At 41.7% G+C, this 16854-nt stretch overlaps 1 protein-coding gene across 1 annotated transcript in view; it reads right to left on the bottom strand.

Annotated features, from left to right (window-relative positions):
• Positions 1-16854, bottom strand: part of slc49a4 (solute carrier family 49 member 4) — a 123870-nt gene that overhangs the window by 10067 nt on the left and 96949 nt on the right. The window contains exons 7-8 of the mRNA XM_039755228.1: positions 9500-9627; positions 4761-4943 (exon numbers count right to left, since the gene is read on the bottom strand). Of these exons, the coding sequence (XP_039611162.1) occupies positions 4761-4943; positions 9500-9627 (311 nt within the window). The remainder of the gene's footprint in view (positions 1-4760; positions 4944-9499; positions 9628-16854) is intronic.

A 16854-nucleotide genomic window follows, 5' to 3' on the forward strand; every position in this document is an offset into this window, starting at 1 on the left:
GCCAAGGAGACCAAAATGCACCCAACACGTCACCAAGTCAAGTCCCCGAGGTGCTACTCAACGTGCTACCCTCAGCTTTATGGAAAATCCTGGTGGAAATTGAACCTGGAGGTCAGCTGGGTAGCATGGCAGGCTCTTGTCGTCTCTCTGTGTTTTTTCCTGGGGTTCTGGACCACGGCACACTGCGGAGATGAACTAAGAGGCCTCTTTGAAATGGCTACACCGAAACTTAACTGCTACCATTAACTGTGGTTTTTTTTTTCAACGTGTATTTCAACAGATGGCCTCAATCTCATTCATGAAACCCACATCAAGGTCAGAAAGAAACAGCAGTCCAGTTACTGCGCATTATATGGCTCAGGGTCAGCAAAAAAGGACTTCTGGGATTTCAAGTCATTCCATACCTTTAAATTCAAAACAAAACCTGCTGATCTTTCTGAAACGTGTGGAAGGTCGCATGTCACTTCAGGTCTTGGTGTGAACTCTCATTTGCGGCTTTGCCAGCGAATGGCTTTGCTAGGCCTCCTCTTGGAGCACAGGCAGGTGAGAATGTGTTGGAGATGAGCTGGTGGTCCTCTGACCTTTTCTGAAGGGTAAATGTGATTTATTTCCCAGCAGGCTTGAGTTGTATGACTTGCATGCAGGAGACCTGACAGCCTGCCAGCAGACTGCAGCTTCTTCTCTGAGGTGTACAAGGAGCTGAGGCCAGGATTACAGGAGCGCAGAGCGAGTACTCAGCCCAAGAAGGTCCCAACTGCACCATGTAACTCCAAAATCACCACAAGAACCGAAGAAAACTGTCAGGCCTGAAATTAATAAGCTGGATGGACAGGAAGGGACATTCCTCAGTGAGTGCCTGGGTCCAGGCTGGAGGGCACCTCCCGTTAAGTTGTATTATTCAGGGGTTTTCTAAGCTTCATGTGCTCTCTGATCCCAACACTCATTAAATTACGCTCTTGTTGGACGGGCAGGCCTGGAAAACCCACAAAGTGGAAGGGCAGGGGGAGACTGAATATCAGAGCTACTGACTCCTTAGGTGGCACTGCTGGATCACTCGTTTGTATACCCACAGGGCAAGTTGGGAACTGTAGTCTGATTTAGCAACCCTATGGTGTGCCATGGGTGTCACCAGAGGAAGCTGCACAGAGCAGGTACTCCTACTCTGAAGAGTTTCTGCTTGACCCAAAAGTGCTTCCTCCGTGCATTGCTGTGGCATCAGATGTATGGCATGGCATTCGGGAACAGCATAAAGGGAGCTGCCTCACCTCACTCCGGGAGTCAGAATTCAGGAGAAGGCAGACAAAGCTCACCTCGAATGAGTGGAAGAAGGTAACAGACAATAAATTGTGCATTGTGTGCGATCTGGAAGAGAGATCATCTGTTAAAAGATATTTCCTTTAAATAAAAAAGAATGATTTGCACCCTGAATGGACTGAGTAGTTGTGCCTGGGGTTTGGCCACCAGTGGATGCTTCAAGAATGAAGACTCAGGTGAGTGACCCTGACAAGCCACTGCTACTGTAACACGTAGGATTTTAAATGCTGGATTATTTGCACATTGGTGCTCCACCCATGGTTGGTTCGTGCCACGATCAGGCCAAGGTCTTGCATGACCCTAAAATAGAACTAAACAGGGCAGATAAAAAGGTGGCACGGTGCCACAGAAGTTAGATCTGAGAGATATGCCTCAAGTCCTGGCTGATCCCCGCTGTTTATAGAGCTTGCTGTGTTGCTGTGTGTTGGCTTACCTGGTTTCTGTAAAGTGGCTATTGTGCGGGTGTGCTCCATGATGGACTGGGTGCTTCTTGTGCCTGATGAAGCAGTACTAAGCACCAGCTTTCTCCATCCTCGTATGAACCAACCAGATAAAATGGGTGGAAATGTTCTTAACATTTTGTTAAAAGCTCAATATGACTTGTTACACACTTAAAGAGAGATGACATTTTGAAACCCACAATTCTACTTTTTTAATGCGTCAAACAGACATCCCATTTTTTTTCCCTTAAAGATGTAGGAAACACATGTCATGGGTTAAACAGACAGAGTTTAGCACGGCATCTAAGGCTCCTTTTGGAGGCTGTTTGTCTTGAGGCTGCCCTCTGACCCCAAAGGACACCAGCTGTCATTTTTCACAGTTTAAAAGGTCAGAGGATCACGTTAAAAAGTTATAAAAATCCGCCTCCCAGGAAATGTTCCCACATGCCCAAAGAAGAGCTGCAGGATGCTAAGGAATTATTTGGTGCTTACTCAAGAGCCAGTGTCAGGATGGCCATAATAACCTCCAGCAGGAGAATTAGCAGAGGACCTCCAATCTGAGAGGAGCCGGCAAGGACCAAGGACCAAGGTCACCAGTGACAAGCACAACGTTTGGAACTGCTGACAGGTCTTGACAAGCTGCTGAAAGGTGAATAAATGCAAGCCTGACTCATCATGGCAGCTGCTGCCGCCACCGCTGCCGCACTGATAATGCTTTTCAAGGAACATTTTTGGTTAGGGTGAAGACAAACATAACTCAAGAGGATCTTATTTTGTTAATCGAGTTTCACATATTTTTGGCACAAAAAATGCACATTTGAGAGAGCTGACGGGAAAGAGAGAGAGAAATGGCAGAGGATAATACACCCCGACATCGATTAAAGCACAAATTTAAAACAGACACGGAGCTCAGCAAGCAGCGCTCCTGACATTTCAATCTTCTCCAAAGCTCAGTGCACCCTTACAGCTGCTGAAGGCCTCAGAAAGACCTGAACCTGCGCATCGTTAACGTTATCAGTGAAAAAGATGGCAATCTGTTTCCAGGGACATTGATAAATAACAAAGAAGTGAGCAGAACAGTAAAAAAAAAAAACATAAAACTTACAAATCCCCCCCCACCTTTGGTTTAGTACTCGGCTATCAGTGCAGTCCGCTGAGCAAAGAACACAAACGAGGAGAAGATCAGAGCTGCGTGCCGGCCAGATTCAAAATCAGCATGTGTGAAAAATGTCACATTAGGAAATCAAAATGAACCCTTCAATCTATTTTTATAATATTTAATACATGTCCTTATAATGGGAGTTTAGCTTTTTTTCCTTTACATTCCCTTTTCTTTCTTTGTATTCCATTATGATTTCTTTAGCCACATAATTCATTATTTTCCTTTATTTTTAATTTTGATTTAATTTGCAAGTTTGTATGACTTATTTCACATTATATAGCAGCCCCATTCTGAACTGTTATGCATGTCACCGTTTTGTCCTGGCTCATATTTTTCTTTTCTTTTGTCTGTTTCTTTAATTTAGTAAATATTACTGATTATGTTTTTCAGATTTGTGTGTCAAAGGATATCTTGTTAATGGATTTTGTTGAGTTTTGATGTTTATTCTATTTGAATGCATTTTATGCCTTGTATCCTGCGGGTGGAGCCTCAGGGGGCGGGCCCCTTGATGTAACTGCTTAATATATTCACAGTTGATGGTGCCTGTCCCATAACGGGATGAGTGGACAGACAGATTGAAATCGAGAGATCTAAAGACTTGGTCATGAGATTTGACAGCTCAGCACAGCCCTCTAGGAATCAGACTGTGTCCTACTCTGTCTGTTCTAACAGACTGTGGACCCCCTACACCCTCAGATTTCGAGAATCCTGTTCTCATGTTGTCATTCTGGAGGGTTAAATGAATTTGAATGATTTTAGAACAACACTGTAATGTAACAAAGGTGAACAAAATGAAGGGGTCTGAAGACTTTCTGAATGTTCTTTAGTAATGTTTAGCAGACAGCACACACACACACACACACACACACACACACACACATGTCAGCCATATGCTGCAGTCCAGGAAATAAACACGACTTGCTAAAAGCTGAAGAATCCTCCAAGCACCTGTAACAATTTGTGGGCCATAAAAAGGATCTTTAAAGATGTTTCTTGGTGGGAGCAGGTGCAGTGCTCCACTGTGACAGAGGAAGGCTAAAGCCTCGATGTTGGTCAAGCATACACAGTCAAAGAAGGTGATAAAGTAGAGCAGGCCTAACCCACATATTCCATTGGTCAGAAGAAAATGCAAATGGCTCACTGTATATGCTGAATTGCTAATCTGCGTATAGCACAGTCTGGTGGCTATGCAAATGGCTGCTTTTAGAAGCAGGGAATGTCAGGAGGGTACAAAAGCCTGTCACAGCCTCACCGAGATGATGCCTGCTGAAATGGCCCGACTGAAGACATCCCACCCAGAAATGCCTCCGACTCCTCAGAGGTTAAATGTAAACTTGTCAAAGACCCCTCTGGAGAACTGCAAGACAACTGTTTTGTTCAAAGGCTTCTCTTTGGCCGTTATTATATAATGTCCAGTATATGCAGGTGTGATCGCTGCATTTTAAAGCAAGTTAAATCTCTCCTATTATTTTTTTTTTTTTTGTATCTCATTTCCCTTGTCTTAGTGTGCCCACCGTGGCTACTGGCCTGGGACATACTGCGTGTAGATTCAAGCATGAACTGCAATTCTAAAAGAGCACATTTCCAAAAGCATGTGCCCCCTGTTGGATACAGTGCTTTAGTGGCACTGGGGAGGTGGGCAAATGGTCAAGCAACACGCCTCTGGTAGCCAAAGGCTGAAGATCCAGCCAGGCCATGTTTTTGTCTGCCTTCTCTGTGTTGTTCTTATTTATTTATCTTTCTCACAATGTTTTTTTGGGTTTCTTGGTATTCTGGAGTTGTACGCTACTGACATGTAAATTCCTACTCACAGTATCATTCTAAAGTGCTTACATATTTCTTACCTGTGTGATAAAATGTTAAAAAGAAGAGCAACAAGCCCATGAAGAGGTTGCTTAAAAAAGTGACAACGCCGCAGGTGATGCCCTCTGGCACAGGATACACTGTTTCAACGAAGAGTTCAAAAAATATTGGCACGCTGCTGTTGAGGAAAATGCCCACTAAAATACAAGACGTGAACAGTGTGGCTGCAAAGAGAGAAAAGAAAAGAAAGCACAGTTAAGGAGTGAGATTTGCAGTACAAGACTGTATAACACATGAGGACAGCTAACACATCAGGAGTCTGGCGGCCATTTCATCAATAATAAAGAAAGCAATTCCTGTCTGTCGCCGCTGTATAAAGATGGACGGATCTGTTACTGTTACAAGTTAGCAGAGTCGCAGCGGGGCAGCGGTTCAGCAAACAGAAGCATTAAGCTAAAACTAAAAGGCACTAAACTGGCAAAGATCTAAACTGGATATCGTCTGCATTATTCTGCTAAAGAAATACAGAATTTCAACGGAGTTAAGACAATCCCCAATCGCCGATCGCTGCCGCAACGTCTCACGCCATACATTGTGCAGGTACTGCAGAAACTACGTCATATCATATCAATGGCCAACTCGCACGGAGTTCAAGAAATTAGTTACTCCTTAGAGACTGACGATCCAAGAACAAAAGATAAAAGTTCAAACTGACCAGGTCCACAGCCTGACACCATAAGCACCCAGAGACTGCCACACTGGCAAGCCATAAAGTTCAACCAATATCCAGTGGGTCTCTGTATATTCAATACGCCTTTCACTCATATAAGCTGCTCATGAATACAGGTCTTCTATAATATTTATTTCTACTTATTATGCTTGCTTGTCTATTTCTTTAACACATTTTTGCTTCCAATTGTCCGCCTTATACTTTACTAGTCTGCCAGGAGAAACTTCAACAAAGTGCTTTGATCCCAGCAGTTGGAGTGAAAGTCCTACTTAACCCTTAACTACTCACGCAGGTGTATTTTGTACACCAACCTCAGTTATTTTTGTCCAACATCCTTTTATTTTGAACCTGCCGGCAGCACCCGCCATCTCTCTTCAGATAGATTCACTACAAGTTCAGAGTTGCAATGGTTTCCCTCCAGTGTGCCCGCAGCTGGTTTTATGAATGGATGCCCAGTCGCAAGTTCCATATGGTGCACTTGGTACACCGTGCAGCTATTTACAGTAAGTATGTATGACAACAATGAGACGTTCTTCTTGAAATTACTTTGTCTGCAAAAAACATTCAACAACTGAAGTGAAATGTGACACACGTGCAAATCCTGCAGTGGATGAAAGTGTGACTGGTGACGAATGAGCAGTGGAGCAGTGGATCAGGTTTATTTTCAGATAGTCCCAGATTGTGTCATACTATTCAGCAATATGGAATTAAATTACATTAAAAACATGTACAATTTAAAATGATTGCAATATTTTATATTACAACCTCACAGCGTGCATATAAATAGCCATTTTAACACTGTGTGAGTAATTATGAGATGAGTAATGGTGCGAGTTGTTAAGGGTTAAACACGGACTCTTTATTGTACCAAACCAGCATTATCTTACATTTGTGAAACGTGTTACCACGGCCGTGCATTTGAGAACTCCACAGCACCACAAACCTGGGACTTTTGCTACAGTTCTGGGGGAGGTTAGAGCCAAAGCAGCCCTCAGCCACAGGACCCTCGACTAACTTCCTCTCTCTTGAATTTAAGGGGTCTCCTGTCAGTGAAGGTCACTTTCTCCTGGCACCTATACACCCAGCTTTGTACAGCACACCCAGATGGCGGGCAGTGTCTGAATGCAAGGCACTATATTAATTTCTCAGGCAGGAATGTAAACGATACTAGAAAGTGAAAGGAGACCAAAAGAAAACTGCAGTACCTAAAGTGACTATAGCATCAGAGGCTAAGATCCTTACTGCTACTTGTTAAGTGTTAAGAAGGTTAATGAAAATAAAAATCAAACAATACAGCCTCAATGGTAACAACTGGGCTCTGTTTGGTGTCGCATCAGGAGCGTCAACATGGCGCTATCAGGGTAAGCGTAATGACACCAGCGAGAGGAGAACCACGGCCACTAACTGCCTCTCTTCTCTCATCCTTAGACTGGTAGATGAGTTCCACAACGACCACTAATGACAACTCCAGGTTCGTCCCAGGGGTCCTGCCTCTTCCGCCCTGAAAGGTTTTTAAAGAAAAATATCGCCGGAAGCTGCTGTTCATTTCTGGAATAAGAAGAGGTGGGTGAAGCTCCACTACAGAGAGCAAATCAAATCCCAGGCCTGTGTCCAAGATAACTTTTCTTTCTAGCGTTCTTCTTTTTATTTCTGTGCACATTAAACAAAGTGCTGAGTGGTCCCCTAACCCCTTGCATTATTAATATTAAATACTTAAACAGGTCAGGATCATTAGAACAACAAAAGGTATAATGTGTAACCCAGAAAACATTCATAGAGAGTGCAATGTCATTTAACGGAGTCATTACCTGCATCCCTGCATGTTTTAAAGGCAACAAGTTTCTCAAATGACACTTTTTAATTAAAAGTGAAAGCACAGCCCAGCAGCAGCAGAAAACAAATAGGCCTTCATCACATTCAGCGTTGAGAGTGTCGACATGAACACAGTCATATCAGGAGACTCCAGCTCTGTTCCCGGCGATGTGCTCTTTTTCATTTTTAGACACGCTGCCTGGTTATGTGCGTTTCTCATACTCTTTTGTATTTATAAAGCCACATATGCATTTTCAATGTGTTTCAACTTGGAGAGTGCTTGGTAAGAACAAGCTGAACTGAACTGGAAGATGCACATCCTCCATGCTCATCATTTTTACGCATTTGCTTGAGAAGACTCTGAGCTTCTGATTTTCTTTTATTTCTAATCCAAACACAAATTAACAATTAGACCTAATTATTCAATTCAATTCAGTTTACTTTTGTCTGGCGCCCTTCACGGCATGCAGACGCAGAGCGCTGTATAACAAGTTCATAAGTAAAATGCAATTATAACATACAAATTACTAATTACACAATCACAAACATAAAGGCCCCAATCTGTTTAAACTGACAGGAAAACAAAACAGCTTGAAACATAAATGAAGCCTGGCAATAATAACAACTGTTCATTAATGCATTGCTGAACTTGGGCCAGTTGACAACAGAAGAGAGGAAAACAAAAACTCCACAGAAAAGATAAATTAGCTCAACGTCCCAAAGGCATTTGTGTAGACTCAGGATTGTGTAAAGATATAAAAGAGGGAAATAAGTTGATGAGTAGCAAAATAGTTAGCACTCACAGATGGAGCTCACTGGGTGTGAATGCCACCCCTAATTTACAATTAGTCCATTTTTTCCCATAATATAACCCTTTCAGACTCACAGATACATGACAGGCCGCCAGTCCATCACCAGGGCCAGTTAAGAACTGATGTTTAAACGAACGCGCGTGTCTTTAGAATGTGAGACCAAAACTGGGGGGCACAGAGACAAACTCATGTAAGCACAGGAAGAACACAGTCACCATTCTTATTCTCAACTTTGAAAAACAAGGCAAGTGTTCCAGCATTCACAACGCACAGCTTCTGGATAAGTGCAGCGCGGATTTAAAGCTGAAAGCCTCCACTCAGAGGGAGACATCTTCACTGTAAGGAGCTGAAGGAAGAAATGAGTGCCCTGGTTCTGCACAAAAGACGTGGCATGCGCCAATAGTCAGCTGTCGCAGTTTAACTAGGCCATGGGTACATGGAAGTGCAAAGTGTGATATTAAGATATCTCATAAAATGATGAGGTTTTAGACACATTTTGTGATTAGATTAGATAAACTCTATTAATCCCAAGGGGATATTTAGCAGCATATAGCAGCAGAAACATAAAAAACAAACAGACTCACAGGGGAGATAACACAATCAATCAATCAGTCAATAAATACATAATAAATGTATATTGTACCAAAATTGCAAAAAGAATCTGAAGAGGATCAGCATTTAGTTTAATTGCAGAAATTTCTAAAAAGATAAACAGTTTCTAATACGCCAAAACAATAATTCATAACAAAAGTAATCAAATATTTTCAATCTTCATATTGAAAATGTAGAAAACATTCCTGAGAAAAATTGTAACACTAAAAAACTGCAAAAGAAGCGCTACGACAACAGTCAGAGTAGACAGAGTGGGAGACAGCAAGAACTAGTGGGCCCTGGTGTGTGTGTGTGTGTGTGTGTGTGTGTGTGCAGTTGTTCCACTGTGCGCTTAGAAAATGAAGACATCAGCACATCTACATGGCAACACAAAATGAGCAAAAAGATCCTCAGATGTACAGGGAACAACTGCTTTTCATACATTCAGTCTCTAATGTAACATCATAATTGTCCTCTTTGTATAATTTTTAAGTGAAAGATAATCTTTTCAATGCTCACATTAAATAAATCTGCCTGAAAAGTGTCATATATGATAAAGGCAATGAAATACTTCTTTTATTAGTTAAAGCAAAACCCATCGAAGTGAATGACTACTAAAAGCACGGTGCAGCACTGCAGAATCATTAAAGACGCGTCATGAAAGCACCCAGAATGGTGCAGGCCATTTGTCGTTCTGAGGTGTTTGGTTTATGGTTACGCTTTAGGACGTGCAGGTTTGAATAGCTTCCCTTCTTTTTTAGCACTGAGATCTCTTTTGTCAGAAGCCTCAATCTGCACTGTCACAGAAGCATTTGACATGAGTGCTGCTACTTACCTGTAGTTAAAGGCAGGTGTGTGACATTCGACAGGCAGGTGAGACTAAACCATGCAGATGCCAGAGTGGCTCCAGCGAACATTAGAAGCAAAATAAGCTTCAGGACACCTCGGATAGAATCGGCAAACCTGAACAGAGAAAGAAAGACAAGAAACACTCAGTGGTTCTGAGCTGCACAATTACAGCACTTAAGTGCAGTGCATTCAGAAAGTATTCTGACCCTTCACGTCTCACACATTCTGTTATGATGCAACCTTGTGCTAAAATCATTGAAATTCATTCATTCAAGCATGCATGTGCACGATGATAACAGCAGGAGCAGGCAATATCTTTGTGAAATAATGTAATACTTTTTGCTAAATAACTCATACTTTTTTGAGTAGCTGGAATAATTTTCAGTAAAAATGCCCAGGTCACAATTGTGTTTAAATTACATATCAGACAGACAGATAGATTGATAGGATAAAATTTGACTTTTTACAGAAGCTCTTTAAATACATAAATAGGTAGATAAGTAAGTAAATTAATAAATACATTTTCATACACACTATGATGTGAACACGCACCACAATGATTATAAAGCAAGAAAAATTTAAAAGAAAGAAAAATTCTGACTTGGCTGTCACAGTCCAAGTAGGGTGCTATACAGGCATATCGTTGTTGGTCATATTTCTTGACACCCTTCTGCTGAATGATTCATTGCCAGAAAGTCCTCAGTGTCGGTGTGTGACAGAGAGGATGTGCAGCATTGTTCATAATGACACTCAGTTTTGTTTCAACTCTCTCTCTCTTCAGAGTGCATTCTGTAACTGAGCCTGCCCTTTTAGTTAGCTTGTTGATTCGGTGGGCCTCACTTGAAGTGACATTACCAGCCCTGCACACCACAGTGTAGGAATCACACTGACCATCACAAAGTGAAAGAAGAAGTGAACAATGTCACTTCCCATATTAAAGGAACGAACGCCTTCTCCTATGAAATTGAGTCTTCTCTGCTCTTTCTTATTTAGTTCCTCTGGGTTCTGAGATCAACCTTACCTGTCATTAATGTGGACCCCCAAGCATTTGTAAGAGTGGACCACCTATCTATCCACTCCTTGAATAGTGACCAGAAAGTCAGTAACAAGTTCATTGGTTTTGCTGATGTTAAGATGCAGACAATTCTTCGATACATCCATCTGTTAATTTTCAAAGACTGTTATTTACAATTTAGGGTCATAATCAAAACCAGCTACACAGGCAGGAGCCAACCTGGACAGGATACAGTCACTCATAAACCCACCCCTGACCCATTTAATGTCCCCAGATAACCCAGCATGCACACCCCTGGGATGTGAGAGGGAAACCAGAGTGCCATAAAAAGAACGCGTAGATGGGCAGGATGAGCAGGCTTTACAAATGTGGATTCTGGGCCGAGGTGTGACCCCAGGACTTTGAAATGGGGAGGCAGCCATGCCAAGCCATGTGCCAGCATCCTGCTATTTATAGACCTTGGCGGTGAAGAGGAGACACATTCTTCACTTCTAAACAGGGGTCAGCTTGATGAGGAGCCAAGGCTGTTACACAGAGTGATAAAATGCCAGACATTTATATTTAAAAGGTTGACAAGTTTGCTAGTCTATTATTAAGGTGGACAATTTTGTCACAAATCAAACTTTATGAGCTATAAAGGATAAAAAGCAGCAGAGCATACTGTATGTCTTTGCAGGTGTACTTCATGCTACATGTGTGCTTACTGTAAGCTGACAAATGCTGCTGACACACAGCCGCCTCTGCGTTTAATCAACACAGGACACATTTTCACATTAAATCGAGCACTTGACCACTTCTGAGAAGAAACCTGGGAGCCATCTCTGGGGATTTCCATTGTGATAATCCAAAAGGAACACAAGAAACTGAATCTTTGTATTGGATACGGCAAAAAACCTGCTTATTGGATCAAAACAAAAGCTCTTTGATAATCTCTGTGTGTGTGGACAGAAATATGATGTAATGATTTAGCACATTATCAGCTCCAAGCACACCGGAGACTTGTGTAGACTGCAGGCTACACTGATGGTGATCAGAGCCTCAATGATCTTATTTACTTCCATGCTTTTCTGAAGCGCAGCGTGAGCTGCTGTTTCAAATCACTTGTCTAATAACCATTCAGCTCACGCTGTCGAGACTGACATGATGCAACTGTCTTCAAACAGAGACACTGCTACCTGTGTTTTCATTGACCAGGAGCGCTGTGGATGAATGGTTGTTAAACAGCTAATTTAAAGAGAGGCCTCATTGATTTCAAAGTGGTTGAAATGCATGTCAGAATTAGCTGTGGCTAAGACTGACCCCAGAAAAGGAGAGGAGGAAAAAAAAACCCTGGCCTACACTGAAAAGACACATTATGTCAAAGATCATAAAAAAAAATCTAATTCAAAGACTATAAAACAAAACTCAAAAACTCCTAAAGAAGTGAATTAGAAGAAACTACACAAATAAGAAAAAAAATTGAAAGACAAATAAAAATATAAAAACAGAACAAAAAAAAACCAAAGCCTAATTCAAATTAAGAACCACCAAATTAAACATCTAAGAAATCCATGTTAAAATACAAGAGCAAAAGTCAAAAGGCAAGAAATTAAAAGAAAAATGGCCAAAAGACCAACAAAAACACACAGGCAAAACAAAAGAGCAGGAAGACAATGAGCAAGGCCGGATGTTAGCTGTTGACCCTAAAAACTGCGGCCAGTGGTGTTTTTGCCATAAAAAATTGTGGCGGGGCCAGCCCCAAATTATGTGTGCAGACCTCTTCATGCAGCTTATTAATTAACATGAACTTCGTTAACTAATCACGTCTGTCTCTCTTTTGTCAATGACTAGTGGAACAAGCAAATCCACACAACATTCATGTCACAATAATATTAAGCAATGGGATGCTGGTGCCAGGTGTGTCAGTCCGATACCCTCTGACAAAACACAGCCATAGAGATTTAAAGGCTGAGTAAAGTGAGAGCCTCACAACCACCTACTGCTCAAAATCTCAGAGAGCTCAGGACCTCAGATTGGGCTAAAAGTTCTCAAAAGAAAAGACAACACAGGGGTGGCTTATGGACGGAGCAATTTGGGAATGTCCTTGAGAGGCCCAGCCACAGCCTGGACATGAACCCAACCAAACATCTCAAAAAAGACCTGAAAATAGTGGTCTACTGGTGGTCTCCATCCAACCTGACAAACCTTTAGAGGATCTGCAGAAAAGATCAAGTGCAGCATATCACAAGGAGTAAGAAGCAAAGAGGTCTGAATGCTTTCTGAAGGCACTGTGATTATGGGGAAAGGCATCAGGGCAAAGTAGCAATAATACTGACAGGCAGCAGACAAGATGGCGGGGTAAATTACAAAAAGCCAGAAAGACCCACAGCCAATCTTAAAAGCTGCCCTATACTGCTAAAGAACCCAAGAGCACCATGTGAAGTAAGAGATATTCCCCAATTTCTGGTTTCTTGAGTTGTTTTTTTTTTTGTTTCTCTCCATTACTGACATCTGTTTTCAGAGGTGGTCTCCGTTTAGCCACTTATCTCATGTTTATTACATGACATGCGTTTCAATTCCCTGCTTGTTGTTCTGTCTCGTTTTCACCTTCTTCCTAATTCTTGCTCTGATCGATTGTGTATTCATGTGTATTCAGGTCCTCTAGCGGCTCACCTTGCTTCTCTGGATTCTCCTCTATATGTCCCTTATCTCTCCAAAGTTTGTGAAACTTCAAACGTGCATGCAAGCGCAGCACTTGCACAAGATCATGTATAACTAATTACCAGCACCTGCAGAATGGCTGTTCAAGATGGTTAACAGCACAAATACAACCGGCAAAGCAAAAACAGGAAAGAGAAACTGCAAATCATACAACGTGAGAAGAAACTAACAAACAAAACAAACACTATGGCAGGATTTGAAAGAAAAAATATTCTGCAATGACTTAAAAAGCTGCCTGTAAGTGTTGGCATGGAAATCCCTCGGTGATGGCACAGTTCTTTGAACCCAAGTGGAAAACTCACAGTGAATAAACCTCAGGGGACACCTAAGTGCTTCGCCAGACACTGTGTGTCTTTTCAAAATGGCCCTTGATGAACGATCACTGTGGTGGTGGTGGTGCTGGAAGCTCTGTGAGTTGTTACAATTGCCCAGGAGGAGCTGACTGATTTAAGTCTGGTAGATGCTGTGATTTCAAACCAGGGTCCTAGGGGCCCCCTTATCCTCAGGTTTTGCACTATGATAGAGTTTCCATTTAAGAAAAATGTCTGATGAGAATAAACCCACCCAGTGCGTCTGCTCATTCAGAGTGACTATCAGTTAATGTCAGATCTTTCTCAGTAGCCAGGGTTGACTTTGTTGGGCTCCGCAGTTGCTGTATGGCTATTGATTTGTCCCAGTTCTTTACAGGTCGTACGCTATACACAAAGACAAGAAGAACTGAAAGTTGTGAACAGTAATGCCGCCATAGGGCTCTTTAGTTATTTCTATTAGTGAATAATCCATTGGATGGTAAAGAATTGACACTTACAGCAGTCCTCCTGTACAGTTCCTTGCAAAAGTATTAATTCCTCTTGGAAATTGTCACCATTCTCTGGATTTCAAAAGGTTTAGACTCAAATGCCTCCAATAAGTATTTTTAAAGACAACCTAAGCATTCTAACAGTTTATTTTCATAGCCAAAGTAAATAATTACTCAAAATTAGGCTTCTAAAAAGTAACCTCTGGAAAACTGTTGCTTATGTGAGTATTCATCCCCCATACATCTACCCTTAACCTGTCCACATCTCACTTGGATAAGGAAAACACCTAAATCAGAATGCTGTTCATTGTCATCATCCCTCAGAACCTGACCGGAAGCTAAGACTGCTGGGCTTTGCAACTGGATTTTGGACTTCCTGGTAGAACAGCCACAGACAGTCCACATTTGCAGCTAACACTGAGCACCGGAGCCCCCCAGAGCTCACTGCTGTTCACCTTGCTAATCCATGACTGTACTATGATGTAGAGCTTCAACAGCCTTATCAAGTAAGCAGATGATATGACAGTAGTGGGTCTCATCATCAGTGAGTACAGAATGTGGACAGAAGTGGGTCAGCTGGTAGACTGGTGCAAGTGCAGCAAGCGGTCTCTCAATGCAGACAAAACTAACTCGGCCTCAGTAAGAGCCTTAAGTCTTCTGGGGTAAGTCTACATGAGCTTAGCCTGCTGCTCAGTGAACTTGGTCCATTCTTCCTGACAAATGTTCTGTGCACCTTTCAGGTTGACTAGACTGCAGTTCTCTAAGAGTGCCACAGATTCTCAATGGGCTTGAGATCTGACTTTGATTACGCTATCGTATGCAATGCTTGTGAGGCTTGGCCTTATGCTTGGGATCACCGTTTTGCTTGGAGGACAAGCCTCAGGTTCTCCTCTAGCATGTAGTTCCTGCAATCTTCCACCAATCTTCACAAAATTCCCAATCCCTGCAGATGAAAAGAAACTCCACAGGATTATGTTACCACTACCACAAGTCACTGCAGGGATGGTACTTTTTGAGGCATAACAAGTTTTGGGTGTGTGCCATACATGGATTTTGGCTAAAATGCTCTAAGTTGGTTTCATATGACCGCAAAACCTTTTCCCACATTGTAGCTAAAATAATATCTCAATTAAAACCCTCCACCTGCGTCCTTGACCCGATACCAACAAGGTTTTTCAAAGAAGTATCAGGTGTGCTAATTGATAATGTTCTGGACATAGTAAATTCGTCACTAGATACTGGGGTCTTCCCAGACTGTCTTAAGACTGCTGTAGTTAAACCCCTACTTAAGAAACATAATCTTGACCCCTCGGCTCTTGAAAATTTTAGACCCATCTCTAACCTGCCCTTCTTAAGTAAAGTTCTGGAGAAGGCAGCCATTATGCAGTTAAATGACCACCTAAATAAACCTGCTATTCTTGATAAATTTCAGTCGGGTTTTAGAACAAATCACAGCACAGAAACTGCACTCGTTAAAGTAGTAAATGACTTGCGGGAAAATGCAGACAGAGGCCATTTATCTGTTCTCATCCTCTTAGATCTGAGTGCTGCATTTGATACCATTGATCACAACATTCTTAGAAATCGCCTTAGTCAATGGGTGGGCCTCTCTGGCAGGGTCTTAAATTGGTTTGAATCCTACCTGACAGGGACAAAATATTTTCTTAGTTGTGGGAATTACAACTCGAAGACACATGATATCCAATATGGTGTTCCACAAGGCTCTATCCTGGGTCCGCTGTTATTCTCAATCTATATGCTTCCGTTAGGTCAGATTATCTCAGGGCACAACGTGAGCTACCACAGCTATGCTGATGACACACAGCTGTATTTATCAATAGCACCTGATGACCCTGATTCTATTGATTCACTAACACAATGTCTGACTAGTATCTCAGAATGGATGAATAGTAATTTTCTCAATTTAAATAAAGAAAACTGAAATTTTAGTGATCAGCAATAATGGATACAATGAGGCTATTAGAAATAAACTGGATACATTAGGATTAAAAGTCAAGACGGAGGTAAAAAGCTTAGGGGTGATTGTTGACTGTAATCTGAATTTTAAATCACATATTAATCAGATCATTAGGACAGCATTTTTTCACTTAAGAAACATAAGTAAAGTTAGACCTCTTATATCACTGAAAGATGCTGAGAAATTAGTTCACGCGTTTGTTTTAGTCGACTAGATTACTGTAATGCACTCCTCTCTGGACTACCCAAAAAAGATATAAATCGTTTGCAACTAGTGCAGAATGCAGCTGCTAGAATCCTAACTAGGAAAAGAAAATCAGAACACATCACACCAGTCTTAGCGTCACTACACTGGTTACCTGTGTCATTCAGAATTGACTTTAAAATTCTGCTTATGGTTTATAAAGCCTTAAATAATCTGCTCCATCTTATATATCGGAATGTCTGACACCTTATATTCCAAATCGTAACCTCAGATCCTCAAATGAGTGTCTCCTTAGAATTCCAAGAACAAAACTTAAAAGAAGTGGTGAGGCCCTTCTGCTGTTATGCACCTAAAATCTGGAATAGCCTGCCAATAGGAATTCGCCAGGCTGATACAGTAGAGCACTTTAAAGCACTGCTGAAAACACATTACTTTAACATGGCCTTTTATAACTTCATTTTAATCGTAATTTAACTTAATCCTGATACTCTGTATGTTCAATTCATCATAACAACTATTCATGGTGGCTCTAAAATCGGTACTGACCCCTACTCTCTTTTCTGTTTCTTTTTCCGGTTTCTTTGTGGTGGTGGCCTGCGCCACCTCCACCAAACTCAAAGCTTCATGATGCTCCAACAATGATGG

This window comes from Polypterus senegalus, chromosome 6 (assembly GCF_016835505.1).
Source record: "Polypterus senegalus isolate Bchr_013 chromosome 6, ASM1683550v1, whole genome shotgun sequence".
Taxonomy (NCBI): Eukaryota; Metazoa; Chordata; class Cladistia; order Polypteriformes; family Polypteridae; genus Polypterus; species Polypterus senegalus.